This window comes from Clinocottus analis, unplaced genomic scaffold (genome assembly GCF_023055335.1).
Source record: "Clinocottus analis isolate CAN_PGR_092001 unplaced genomic scaffold, fCliAna1.0.p SCAF_8, whole genome shotgun sequence".
Taxonomy (NCBI): domain Eukaryota; kingdom Metazoa; phylum Chordata; class Actinopteri; order Perciformes; family Cottidae; genus Clinocottus; species Clinocottus analis.
The window spans coordinates 734287-748298 of record NW_027176240.1 but is presented as its reverse complement, the minus strand read 5'-3'; the positions used below and the strand labels follow the sequence as shown (position 1 = coordinate 748298).

General features: G+C 45.3%; 2 protein-coding genes across 7 annotated transcripts in view; both read left to right on the top strand.

The window, feature by feature from the left end:
• Positions 1-3667, top strand: part of ehbp1 (EH domain binding protein 1) — a 119752-nt gene extending 116085 nt beyond the window's left edge. For all 6 annotated transcript variants that reach the window (XM_068567817.1, XM_068567813.1, XM_068567812.1 and 3 more), the window contains 2 exons: positions 2365-2479; positions 2736-3667. In XM_068567817.1, coding sequence (XP_068423918.1) covers positions 2365-2479; positions 2736-2826 — 206 coding nt within the window. In that variant the 3' untranslated portion in view covers positions 2827-3667. The remainder of the gene's footprint in view (positions 1-2364; positions 2480-2735) is intronic.
• A 3453-nt stretch (positions 3668-7120) lies between these two features.
• otx1 (orthodenticle homeobox 1) lies at positions 7121-13667 on the top strand. Its single transcript, XM_068567903.1, has 4 exons — positions 7121-7481; positions 9490-9679; positions 10612-10763; positions 11880-13667. The coding sequence occupies exons 2-4, from the start codon at positions 9583-9585 to the stop codon at positions 12678-12680; spliced, it is 1050 nt and encodes a 349-aa protein (XP_068424004.1). The 5' UTR covers positions 7121-7481; positions 9490-9582; the 3' UTR covers positions 12681-13667.
• Positions 13668-14012: the final 345 nt, after the last annotated feature.

Genomic DNA, 14012 nt, shown 5'->3' with positions numbered 1-14012 from the left:
ATTTAAAATCTCTGGAAACAGTTTTCATGACGTCAGAGGTTCAAATCTCTCGGTTGCCGTTGATTTTTAATTCTCCGTCGACTTTCTTCTCTTTTTTTTTTCTTGTGTTTGTGTCGGCCAAATGAGAGAGAGAGAGAGAGAGGGAGAGAGAGAGAGAGAGACGGGCAGCAGAACGTTCTGGGGTTTTTATTCTCAAGGTTTGAAGCCCGAGGATCAAATCCTCTGATGTCACATCGGGAGAGAGAGAGAGGGGGGCGGGGGGGAAAGGGGGAGAGAGAGAGAGAGAGAGAGAGAGAGAGAGAGACTCGCTTTGAGAGAACGAGGCTTTGGACCAGTTTGCTCTCTTGAATAAATTTAGCGTTAGAGAGGGGGGGCGGGAGGGGGTGAGAGAGGAGGGGGGGCGTTCATGGGGATTTGAACCTGCGCTGCGCATTCTTGTGCGCCGTGTGCGGACTCACATGGTTACCGTTGGCGTGCACGGCGGCGAGGGTTATCTGAATGCGCACCCACCGTGTGAGCTCGTACGCCCTCCTCCTGAGTCTTTAACCTCTCTCTCTCTCTCTGGAGGGGGCGGGGCTTAGCTGGAAGGGGGGCGGGGCTCTGGGCGGCTGCAGGCGGTGTTGTTTGTTCCCCGGTGTCTGGTTACCCAGCATGCCCTGCTCTGGTGTTGCCCGGTGACGTCTCTCATCGGCCCTCTTTATTGTTTACCTTCCTAATGAGGGGGGCGGGACTCCGCGCCGTGTGATTGACAGCCGTGTGCTCAGCCCCCCCCAGCAGGACTTTGGCTTCTTGGCTGAGATGTGCTGTGAAGGAGAAGGAGGGCCGGATTAAGAAGAAAGGTTTTTCTTTTCTTCTTTCTTTTTTTTTAACATACCTCTCTCTGTGTTTTTTTTTTTGTGTGTGTGGGCCGGCCTCGTGGAGAAAGAGAGGATTGTGGGAAAGCGTGAGGAGTTATGGCGGATATAGATTCACATTCCTGCCTCACAATTATCTCAAGATGATGACTCACAGGAGAGAAACAAGAACGCTGCTGAGACGCTCACTCACTTCCTCCACGAAGCCGGAGGAGAGGAAATGTGCTTCCTCGAGGAAAGGAAGGAGGGAGCGAGGAAAGGAAAGGAAGAGAGGAACCTAGAGAGCCAAATATTGTGTTCATTTCGCTCTGTGGTCGACTTCAAAGGGCCGAGCGAAGCCCAATGAAGAGAGAGAGAGCAGACCTTTAGACCAACACACTGCCCAGCGTGACACACACACACACACACACACACACACACACACACACACACTCACACCGCCTGACTGCCGCAATTTTACTCAATGAGGAGGCGGGTATATTTATTTTTAATAAAGCCTCTTTTATTTTGGGAGTGACATTTTAAATCGTTACTTTTATTCTGGAGTCAATCGGTTAAATATTGACGAGTCGTGTCGGTTATTTTATTGTTGTTATAAAATAAAGACGAGTGTTTGTTTTATTATTAGATTATAAAGATAAAGACGGAGGATGAATTGCGTTTAGTTTTTGTGTTATTTCCTGTAAAAGTAGCAGAATAGATGTTGTGTTTTAATTGAAGAGAAAGGAGGTAAACAAACTCGTTGTTGTTGTTGTTGTTGAAGCCAAAGGCCCAGGCGGATATTTGAGCCCAGGGGGAGAGCAGCTCTCTCCCCTCCAGGGAGAGGATTTGGGTGGAGGTCCCACCTGGACCCTGTGGGACGCCGTGGGGTCGCTTCCTGCAACGAGCCGAGAGCTGAGACGGGAGTCTGGGCCACCTGTTTGTTTGTTTGTTTGTTTGGCTTTTAGAAGCTTGTTTGTTTACTTGTTTCATGAGAGGAAGAGTGTTTACTCGCTGGAGGAAGATGAACTTCACTCAACTTATCTTCTAAAATACAACTTCACGCAGATTGAGGATTTTAATACGAGCAGCAGTTCCTCCTCTCACACACACACACACACACACACACACACACACACACACACACACACACACCGATTATGTCCCTTTAGCTGTAAAGACGTTCCTTTAGTTCTTCTAGAAATGTTCCTTCATGCTCTAGAGATGTTCTTATAGCTCTTCTAGAGACGTTCCTTTAGCTCTTCTAGAGACGTTCCTTTAGCTCTTCTAGAGACGTTCCTTTAGCTCTAGAGACGTTCCTTTGGTTCTCGAGACGTTCCTTTGGTTCTCGAGACGTTCCTTTGGTTCTCGAGACGTTCCTTTAGCTCTTCTAGACACGTTCCTTTGGCTCTCGAGACGTTCCTTTGGTTCTCGAGACGTTCCTTTAGCTCTTCTAGACACGTTCCTTTGGTTCTCGAGACGTTCCTTCAGGTTCCGGGTGTCAAAGTGTTTGCGTCCTCTCTGCTTGCAGACTGGCAGAAGACGGAGGCCCAGAAGAGACGCGAGCAGCTGCTGCTGGATGAACTGGTCATACTGGTCAACAAGCGGGACGCGCTGGTCCGGGACCTGGACGCCCAGGAGAAACAGTGAGTTACCCACAATGCACCTGACACGCAACACGGTCTAGAAAAAACACACACATCGCCAACAGGAGGCCGGAGAGGTGGGATCCCCTCTCCTCTGGCGTGAGGCCGCCCGACAGTGCCTGTTACCTGTGTGTGTGTGTGTGTGTGTGTGTGTGTGTGTGTGTGTGTGTGTGTGTGTGTGTGTGTGTGTGTGTGTGTGTGTGCCCCCCTCCCCCCTCTCGACCACATCTGACCTCTTGACCTCTGCCCCCCTCAGGGCCGAGGAGGAGGACGAGCACCTGGAGAGAACGCTGGAGCAGAACAAAGGAAAGATGGCCAAGAAAGAGGAGAAGTGTGTCGTCCAGTGACACGACGTGTAGCCGATAAAAGAAATGTATCGTTATTATGATTACCACCATTATGGATATTATCATTATTATTATTATTATTTGACGGTGGCTCTCTGTTGTTTTTGATCCCATCAAATGAACCGCAGAGACTTTATAAACTTCTTCACTTTATTCCTTTTCCCTCTGAGCGGTACGTGATGCAGCCGCCCAGCGAGGAGGTTCAGCACAACTGGGTTTACTGGGAGGAGGAGGGACGTTTCCTTTTTTTCCTCCTCGTTTCCTTTCCTCGAGTGGAGGAGACGACGTTGCAGTCTGACTTTTTAAAAAGAAGGAAAGAGTTTTCAAGCTCCTTCGTTACGTGACTGTCTTTTTAATTTTTATTTTTTTTGTGTGTTTTTATGTGTAAAATATCTCACATGGGACGCTTCATAAATCTTGCAACATCTTAACTTCTTTTTATTTTATTTTTTTTTGCTTGAAAGCAGTTTTACCAAAAGAAAGAATTAGTTTAAATAAAATAATTCTCATGTTGTATATTTTTCATCACTGCTTAAAAAAAAAATGCTTTTTTTTTCTTGCTTTTTTTTTTCAGGATTCATGCAGTCAAAAAACAAACAAAATATGTATTATTATTTATTGCCATTTGTACTTTTTAAGCTGCTTGTAAGTGAACCTCCATCACGTCTCACGCGCATCTTTTTTTTTTTTTTTTTGCGCGTGATCAACTTTTTTTTGGTTTCTATTTATTGTGATGTGAAGAAGAAGAGACGAGCTCACGAGAGCTCCGCTTGTTCCTGTTTATTTATTCCAGTGTCATAACACATCTTCAATAATAAAGTCCTTATGGTTTCATACTGCAGAGCTGCGCGTGGCCTGTTTCTACCCACGAGGCTCCTGAACGCATCACGTCGCTGGAGTTTATTCATATTAATGCACAGATCTAAACTCTGAGTCCGCTGCTTCTGTCTGTCTTTTGCTCGTGAACTTATTAAAGGTTCATAAATGCAGGTTAATCTCTCGCCACGTGCGCGTCTATAAATTAAAATTGGGTCTTTTTTGTTGTTTGTTTGAGGTTTGTTCCTCCGATGAAGATTAGAGAAATCACTTTGTACCGAGCAGATGTTTCTTCTTTTCTTCCTCTCCGTGGGGGGGGGGGGGTGTCGGTCACGCGCAACGGTAGAGGAACATAACTAAATATAATAGTAATTTTCACACACAAAATAATATTCCCCACCTTTTTTTTCTTTTTTTAAAATGTCCCCTTCTTATGTCCGTCCACCTGCACTACTTTGTGTGCAGTCGGAGGTAAATAACCCTCCGCGCCCGCTTCCTCCCCCGCAGGCGGCCGCGCGCTTCCCCGATTAGAGAGCACGGAAATCGGTTGTGACAGCAGACGTCCTCCCGGCCTTTCTGCTGCTTAAAAAAATAATTTGCTGATTTCGTTTTTTTGTCTGCACGTGCACTTTACACACATACACACACACGCGCACACACACACACACACTCTCACCCCGAGGCGCTTTTTTGTTTTACTTGTATTCCGGCTGTAATCTGGAGAGAGAGACCAACACGGCGCAGAACTGGTTCCTCGTGTGTGTGTGCGCGTGTGTACGCGTGCGTGCGTGTGAGAGGAAACCTTTTAAATAATCCTCATCTCCCGTTTCTTCTGCGCGGATTTTATAAATAATTTAAATCTGTTTTCACACTTTGTGGATTTTTCGTAAATGTTCCCGCGCAGAACTTCACTTTAACTCCTAAAGTTCTCTTCACGTCATTATTCATAATAACCCGCTCACTGTGTTAACAACCTAAATATGTGTTTAAATAATTTTACTTAAATCCTCATGAAAATACAGATTATAAATATCTATTTTAACGCTTTAGTGAGTTATAAAGGAGCAAAATGTCCCGCCTTACCTCCGCGCGGCGTCTTTCATGTTCCCGTTGGAGCCGAAGGAACAACGAACCTTTTTGGAGACGTGTTCCTGTATTTCTCGGTGAGTGCGCGCCGCGCTGCGTATCGGCGGCGGCGCGCCTCGCTGCCGCGCGGCCGCGGCTCCTCCAGCAGCAGGATGGTCCCTCCAGAGCTCCTGGCGGCTCCGGCCTCACCTCGCAGGTGCGGAGCGCCGCTCGGCCTCCGCGCTCACTTCCTCTCCGTCCCCCCCGGAAAAAAAACCCAAAAGAAAAGACCTGAGGGAGCCCGGAGCTCCACACACACACACTCACACACACTCTGCGTGTTTTCTGCATCACGGTTTTAATAAGAAGCACCGACAACATCCCCGCACATCCCGCCGCTGAAGGGACACAAGTTCCCCCTCCTCTCCTCGCGCCTAATCCAGGCTTTACCAGCTCAGCATTAAGGAAAATTCAACTGCAATTTGGGATTAGACAAAATACTCTTATTACAAAAGGTTGCTGCAACTTGATAACTTGATACTTGTTCTGGGGGTTTATCTCCCGACCAGAGAGGAGGAGGAAGAAATGTAGAGGAAATGTCAGAATAACAGCAATCTTTTGTGTTCTGAGGGCCATATTTGTTGAATGGCCTTTTTGCATAATTTAACGCAGCCTGTGTGTGTGTGTGTAAGAGTGTGTGTGTGTGTGTGAGAGAGAGAGAGAGAGAGAGGAGGGGTGCTGGTATTTCGGGCCCTCTGACTGCTTGGACTTCAGATGTGGTGGAAATTAAAAATTAAAAAAACGGTGTGTAAAAGTGTTTGACCTCCGGTCAGCAGCCCAACGACGACGCGACCTTTTACGACACATTTGTCCGTGTACGTCACCTCCAGTTCAGCTCACATCTTTATAGATTTAACTCTCTCTCTCTCTCTGTCCCCTCGCGCTGATCTTTACGCTGTGCCTCCGTGCGTGAAGAACAAGTCATGTAAAGACTTCATGCGTGTGTGCGTTTGAGGTGCGTTTACGTGCGTTGTTGTTGCGTTCAGGTGCCCTCAAGCTGCGTCAGGCCTCCACGCGCAACCTGGACTATTGATGTCTAAGTTTCTGTCAAAGTGCTCTCGTCGATGTCTTTTAAGGCCTCCGCTTTGATCCTCCTCCTCTTTCTCTCTCTCTCTCTCACACACACAGACGCACACACACGCACACGCGCGTGAATATGTCATTTCCATCCCGCAGCTTCTCTCTTCTACAGAAGTTGGTGTGTTTTTCCTGCGACCCTCTGAACGCCACAAGAACCCGTTTGTCTCGTGTTGTGGGTTAAAAAACACACAATTTTAAAAACACACACAGACACACAAAGTGCGGGATGTGAGTCAGTGAACGCATCTTCTTGCGGCTGATGTTTCTTCTTCCTCCTCCGTGAGTTTGAGGTCTATCCCCATTAAACTTTACGTCAACCATCTCAAATGTAATTCTAAATGGGGATTAGAGCTCATTAATATTCATGAGGACTGGTGTGTGTGTGTGTGTGTGTGTGTGTGTGTGTGTGTGTGTGTGTGTGTGTGTGTGTGTGTGTGTGTGTGGGGAGAGAGAGAGAGAGGAAGGAGGAGGGGGGGGGGGGTGTATCACAATAAAATCAAAATGGATAAATTTAACTTCTTTCCTCTTGTTTTTTTTTTATTTTTATTCCTGACTTTTTTTTTGGAGAATACATCGTGAACTCAACACAGTGAATTAATTCTCGGCGTTACAGGAAATGTGTTTGCTGCTGTTGATGAAATAAAATGCAGCTTTTTGTCAAACTAAACACCGTTTACACCTTTTTAACCCTCAAAAACAACCGTTTCCCCTCTGATTCATGTCCCTTTGACAGCTGGTGTCATGAGTTTGAGGAAACACGGCGACGCTTTCACGCGTCACGGAGCAAGAAGCAGCTCCAGTTCAGAACAAGAGAAAACGTTTCAGATGCTGAGAAAGTAGCCGAAGTACTCATGAGCCCGGCCTCGAGGCCTCCAGTGCACCCGCCTGCAAAAAAAGAATAAAAAATAAAATCTATATAGAAAAAAAAGTTAAATTCCGTGTTTTCTAGACGCACTCTGGCGCTCACGCAGAGACCCGCGTTCTCCCGCAGGCCTGCGAAACATTTCCATCTTTTCTTGCTCTTTGGTTCTTCTGGTCTCGGGACCGGGACCGAGCAGGGAGGAGGAGGGAGAGGGGGGAGAGAGAGGGAGGGAGGGGAGGTGGGCGTGGCTCTCTCCCAGGGCTGCCACCGCGGCGCCCTCATAGGCCGCCCCCGCCGTCCGTCAGCGCGGGCCCGCGCGCCGATTGGCTCGCGGGAGGCGGATCCTGCAGGTGTCCTCCGCTCATAGAGGCGCGGGGCGGAGAGGAATGATCAATCTCCATCCGTCTCCCAGAAATCACCTTAACACTCTGACAGACAGCGACAAGCCCCCTGAAAGCAAATGAGTTTGATTTATTTGGCTGCAAAAAAAAAAAAAAAGCACCCGGAACCGCACCGAGGACGCGGTGCCGCCCCGCGCGCGCGCCGATACCTGCGTGTTTTTTACCCGCTCTCTCTCTTTCGCTCTCTCTCTCTCCGCGATGCCGCTCCGTTTGCACACTGTTGTTTGTTTTTGAGCAGGTCGGCCGCCGTGTGAGTTTTGTGCCCCGCAGACTTCCCGCTGCTGGATAATTTATTTGTTTTTTTTTGTTGCTGCTTCGCGTCTCGTTGCCCGAAGAGCTCCAGAGAGGAGCCGAGGAGGGAATAAAACCAGGTAATGTGTCTCCTTCTGCTCTTGTCCTTCTCTTCTTCTTCTCTAAGGTGTGTTCCGCTCTGCGTGGCGGGACTGTGCGCCATTGAGAGCAGCGCAAAAGTGTTAAAAAAAGTCACTTTTTTTTAACACATTTAAACTGCGACAAGACGCGTTTCTCCTCTCGAGACTTCAGTTCATGCGCGTGCGCGACTCCCGTCCTTTACATAATGTTCACGTTTCTGTTTCAATTCATTTCCTGCGAGGTTCTTTTTAATTTGTGTTATTATTATTATTTGAGAGCAATCGGCCATTAACGCGTTTGAGCCACTCAGGAGATAATTGGAGAGGCGTGTTGTGTGTTTTTTTTGTGTGTTAATTTATTTGGCAGATAAGAGTCTTCTCTCCCCCCGGAGGTCTCATCTAAATTCTAATTGAGTTCATTTGCAGCGGGACCGGCCTGCTGCGGCTCACACACACTCACACACACACTCTGTAAACGCAGCTACACACTCCTCTGTGTGTTTAAACTTGTGTTTTTATTACAAATCAAACTTTGTGGTGAGTTTCTCGTCGCCTCTCCTTTTTAAAAAAGCCTCCATCCGGATGATCCGTGTTCCTAAAAGTGAATTCATGTTCATTTGTTTCTGTGTTTTGTTCAATTGGAGAATAAAAATACATTTAGTTTATTTTCTGGAGTCTGATGAGTCATTTTTATTATATTTACTCCCACAAAAAGTCTTTTAATTCAGTTTTATTTACTGAGAAAAACAAACAAGTTTAAAAAAGACCACGCTGGGCCTTTTATAAATTAAAGCCACATAATTAATAATAAACGGGATTAGATGGCAACAATATTTGTGCTTCACTTAAAATATAAAGAAACTATTCGTCTTTTAATTTGGTGAAAATCGTGACGTGAAGAAACAATTTCACTTTTTTATCTCAGAAGTTTTGTTCTTTTCTCTTTTTTTCTTTTTGAGTGTTAAAATAATGAATAATTATAATAATAATTATAACAGCAGCGAGACTTAATTTGATAAAGAGTTAAATGTTTAAAGTGTTTTTACTCTGTCGGGATCTACGGGAGCTCGCTGCGGTCAAAACACACAAAGTTTGACGAAAGACTTCAGACACACAGCTGTGATTTTATAGATTATCAAACATCATAATCCATCTTTATGCGCGCGTGTGTGTGTGTGTGTGCAGGCCTTCACACTGAACACACACCAGAGTTTCCACTTTGAAAGTTTTTTTTACTATAAAACTCATTAAATGCAGCAGAAGAAACAATAAAGAGACGGAAAATTAAATAAATTCTGTGGGGTTTTTTTAGTCTTAAATGTTCCACATGAACTCCTTTCAGCTTCTTCCTTTTAGACTTAAAAGTGACAAACATTTGTGGACTAATCTATAATTTAATAATGTATTATTTAACACCACACTGCGTTACGTAATGAGGCCGAAAAAAGCATTTAGATTTAATTAAGACGAGGATTTAAATGTGATGTTTAAAATAATCTTTACGACATGTGGGAGATTAAGATTAAAGGTAATATTCTGCAGGTGCACCGATCAATAAAACACACATGTGCAGAATAAACACACATGTTCACACGTCGTTGACACAAACTCGCATCACTTTTCATCTCGTCACAGGATTTAAGTTCAAGTTAAAAAAGATGGAAACGTGACCGCAGTCTGGTCCGCGAGCTGGAAGAATCACGTCGGTTGTGTGTGTTTTAAATTATTTCCTGCAGGTTTTTCTTGACTTAAAGACATTCCTGAAGGGATTAAATGTGATTTATTGAACTAATTCATGCGTTCATTTCTCTCTGCTGCCACTAAATCATCACAATGTTATTTATGGGAGCCGAAATCTGACGATGCCGAAGAAAAGACGATAATTAAAGACAAAAAGAGACATTTGCAAAGTCTCTCTCTCTATATATATATATTTATATAGTGCGTTTATCTCTGCATATATGAGTGTATCGTTGCATCCTGTTGGCTGACCGGTGTCCGCCTGCAGGTTCTTGGATCGGCCCCCTGCTCCGTCAAGCTGCAGCATCGGGGGAAACCGAACCACTGGCCGGAGCTGGGTGGAGCAGTGACCGCCTGCAGCATGATGTCCTACCTCAAGCAGCCGCCCTACGGCGTCAACGGCCTGGGGCTCAGCGGCGCGGCCATGGACCTGCTGCACCCCTCCGTGGGCTACCCCTGTAGGAGCCGACACACACACACACACACACACACACACACACACACACACACACACCGTTTACTCCCAGTTTGCACCAGTAAGAGCTCCAGACACCAGGGAGAAAAATACTAAAATATCTGGAAATTCATAATGATGCGTTTGACCTCTAATGTCGTTATTATGAGAATGTATAACAGCTGTTATTGATGTTTATGATAATAATAATAAAAATGGGTTTTTGGCTGTTTGGCCTCTAATTATTATAATGTTCTTTTTTTATATATACTAACTATTATTCATATTCAGAATGAATGTAAATGGTTTCTTTATTAGTATAGTAATATGTTGGATAATGACAGAGGTTATTGCTGTAGTTCTTTATTATAATAACATTAATAGTGTGTGGTTTTGGATGGGTTTCAAAAAGTTCACAAGCAAACAAACTTAAAGTAAATAAAATGTTGCGTGAGCCTGAAGTAATTAAATTCATAGTCTTTACATTCAGATTGTATTTAACTGTTTAAATTCTACTGTTTTTATTCGACTTCAAAAGGAAATATTAAATATGCTTTAACTTATTTTTCTTCACAAAAAAACCACAGTAAAGTAACTATAGCAAAAATAAACGATACGTTTTCTGGCTTAACGACACTAATATACAAGTACATGTTTAATAGTGTTTTTTAGGTGTTTTATAACATTTCCTTGCTTAACAACGACACAACTAAATATATTGTTACATGTTTTTTAGGTGGTTTATAACGTGTATTTCTTAATAACGACAGTAATATATATATATTTTAGTACAAGTTTTGATAGTGTTTTTAAGTGGTTCATAACGTTTCTCACTTTATGACGACAGTAATATACATTATAAGAGGTTTTCTGGTGTTTTCCGGTGTTTTTCCGGTGTTATTGAGCTCTTCCGTGACGCCCCGTGTCTCCCTGCAGCCACCCCCCGGAAGCAGCGCCGCGAGCGGACCACCTTCACCCGCACGCAGCTCGACATCCTGGAGTCTCTGTTCGGAAAGACCCGCTACCCGGACATCTTCATGCGGGAGGAAGTCGCCCTGAAGATCAACCTGCCGGAGTCCAGAGTCCAGGTGAAGAGAGACGCGGTTAAAAGCCCCCCGCACCGTTATTAGGTCGCCATTACCGGCGCCATGTTGTTTCACGTCACCAGACTGACCGTATCCGTTTCTACCAAATCAATTAATTAATTAAGATTAACTCAAAAAAAGTTAGTTTTTTAACGTGTTCCCTCTTTAAGAGTAGTAATTTAGTTTTAAACTGATTTAAAAAAAAAAAAAAGTTTAACATAAATCGAACTGACCGATGACGTCACTACGTGCTAATTAACACGACTAGCTAACTGTTAGCTAACAGGCTATTAGCCGACTTGTCCCGTCATATTCTGATATATAATTTATGGTATTTATACCGAAAATGTGACTAAAACATACTTTAGTGTGTATTCTAACCGGAGGAGGATAAAACTAATTTCAGGGGTGATTGTTGACGGTTAATAAGTGACGGTAACGGGTTATTAACGTTAAACTGGTGACCAGGGCGCCATTTGACGGGGATGGTTGCGTTCAGGTGTCGTGGTTATTTATGCAATCTCCTCTGTTCATGTCTGAATTTGCATCACTGCTGAACCACAAAGGGTTCCAGATTAAACAAAAACTGTTCACATGGATGTAAACAAAACGATTTTATAGTTTAAAATCGTATCTGTAATCTGAAGCAATCGACTCGTCCATAATTATTTGATGCGGCCTAACTGAAGTAATTTGATCTGAAACGTGGGATACGCCAAACAAATACCGCACAAACAACTGGCTGCTGTACGACAACGTAGAACAAATACTACTCTTGAAAGGCTTTAGGGGGAAACCAAGGCCTCTCTCTCACACACACACTGAGTTATTCTCAGAATGCGTGTGTGAAACTAAATGCTCTACATGATCCGACCCTCCTGGTGCTCTAGAGTTTCCTTCTGTGTGGTGAAACCCAATCGCCTGTTATCTAAGCGCCGTCTACCGGGTATGAAATTGGACCCGCGACCGGTCCGAGCCAAGGGGCCGGGGCAGGAAATGAACCTCGGTGGGTTAATACCCCTCAATTTTGCTCCACGGTGTACTCTGGGAGTGAGTTCCAGGTACTTTTTTGTCGTGTTGGGTTCTAACTCCTTCCCTTTTTTTACTTCTGGGTTCTAGGTGTGGTTCAAGAACCGGCGGGCCAAGTGTCGCCAGCAGCAGCAGAGCGGCAGCAACGCCAAAGCCCGGCCGGCCAAGAAGAAGTCCTCCCCGGCCCGCGAGAGCACGGGCTCCGAGAGCAGCGGGCAGTTCACGCCGCCGGCCGTCTCCAGCACGGGCTCGTCCTCGTCCTCCTCGTCGTCCGCCGCCAACCCGTCCGCGTCGGCGCTCGGCGGCTCCTCTACCTCCATCGGCGCCGTCTCCTCCATCTGGAGCCCCGCCATCTCCCCCGGGAACGCCAACGCTAACGCCGTGGCAGCGGCGGCCCCCGCGTCCGGCCCGGCCCCGCCGCTCCCGGACCCCGGCCCGGCCTCCAACGCCTCCTGCATGCAGCGCTCCATGCCGCCGGGCTCCGCCTCCGCCGCCGCGGCCGCGGCCGCCACCTCCTACCCGATGACCTACAACCAGACGGCGGGCTACGGCCAGGGCTACCCGGCGCCGTCCGGCTCCTACTTCAGCGGCGTGGACTGCAGCTCCTACCTGGCGCCCATGCACTCCCACCACCACCCGCACCAGCTCAGCCCCATGGCGGCCTCCTCCATGCCGGGACACCCGCACCACCACATCGGCCAGTCGCCGGGCCACCACCACCACCACCACCACCACCACCAGGCCTACGGCGGCTCCGGCCTGGCCTTCAACTCCTCCGACTGCCTGGATTACAAAGAGCAGACTGCGGCCTCCTCGTGGAAGCTCAACTTTAACACCACAGACTGCTTGGACTACAAGGACCAGGCCTCCTGGAGGTTCCAGGTCTTGTGATCCGGCCACGCCCCCTTTTTTTGTTTCCTGCTCGCCAGCTCTTCCTCCTCTTCTTCCTCCTCTTTTCCCAGATTAGCTTGTTTTTCCAACAACAACAAAAAAAAGACAAAAAGAGTTTATGAACCACGAGATCGGCAATCGGACTTTTTTTTTTTGTTTTTTTTGTCCTCAGAGTCTTTTAAAAAAAAAAAAAAAAGAGAGGAAAAAAAAAGAGGGAGAATCCCTCAACGTGAGAATGTTTTTATTTTTATTTTTTCAACCTCACTGGATGATTTTTAAAAGTCGACTCGAGTCCTTTTGGAGGAATATCTTCACCTTTCAGCCCAGAATCAAACTGTACAGCTTCCGCTTCTGAAATCGGTTATTTTAGGACGACAGAGATCTTTAGTCAGCGACGTCGAGGAGCTGAAATATGTAAATATGTATTTGGGTCAGTTACAATGACCGTGTTTTTAGTTGGTGTTTTTTTTTTTTTTTTCTCCGAATTTTAAATTGTTTTATTTCCACTTTGGAAGAAAGAGAGAAAAAAAGTTTAAAAAAAGAAAAAAAACTGTATGTAAATCTTTCCAAATATTCCAAAGAGAACAAATTGGCCATAAAGTTCAGCTTTTTTTTTTCTTGCTTTTTTTTTTTTTTTATAAACGTTGTTTTACTCATTTAATAAAATAAATGTTTTGGCAATTTGAAATGTCTCGAGGGGGAAAAAAAATAATAAAAAAAATCTAAAACATAGAAGCTGAACTATTCTGGGCGCAGTGTCCCGGATCTTATTATTATTATTAATATTATTATTATTATTATTATTATTATTATTCTCATCTTCATCATCATCATCATCACTCTAACCTCTACTCGTCCTCAGCCTCTCGTGGGACTCGAACTCGCAGCACTTGATATTGGAGTCTTTTTTTTTTTTAAATTTTTTTATTATTTTTTCTGGAGAAGGAAAAAGTAAAATGTGGATTTAAATCGCTTCCGGAAATGACAGTAAGATGTTGAATGTATCTTCAAAGAGAAACACGTTCATGTTCATCCAATAAAGATCCGTTAAGTCATCTCTGGTTCTGTCTGATTCCCGTCAGGAGTCAAGTTCCTCAAACTGCAGCGACAACTTTCCTCTCATTTTGAATCAGTCACACTTTTATTTAAAAGCTTGTTTATTTGTATTTACTCCCCCCTCCCCTCGCCCCTCCCCCTCCCTCTAATTATAACGGGGTAAATGCAAATGAGGTCATAATTAAAACAATCCTGCATTTCCATTTTAGAGAGCAGCCGGTTTTAATCCTCTCTCTGTGTCTCCGGCTTTAAATGGAAACACTGACGTCCCCCCTC

What these genes read in the sequence shown, in the direction of transcription:
- otx1 (XM_068567903.1), top strand. Translation starts at nt 9,583, where the DNA reads ATGATGTCCTACCTCAAGCAGCCGCCCTACGGCGTCAACGGCCTGGGG. An exon ending in CCCCTCCGTGGGCTACCCCT is followed by an intron (nt 9,680 to 10,611) that starts GTAGGAGCCGAC and finishes GTCTCCCTGCAG; the next exon opens with CCACCCCCCGGAAGCAGCGC. An exon ending in TGCCGGAGTCCAGAGTCCAG is followed by an intron (nt 10,764 to 11,879) that starts GTGAAGAGAGAC and finishes TCTGGGTTCTAG; the next exon opens with GTGTGGTTCAAGAACCGGCG.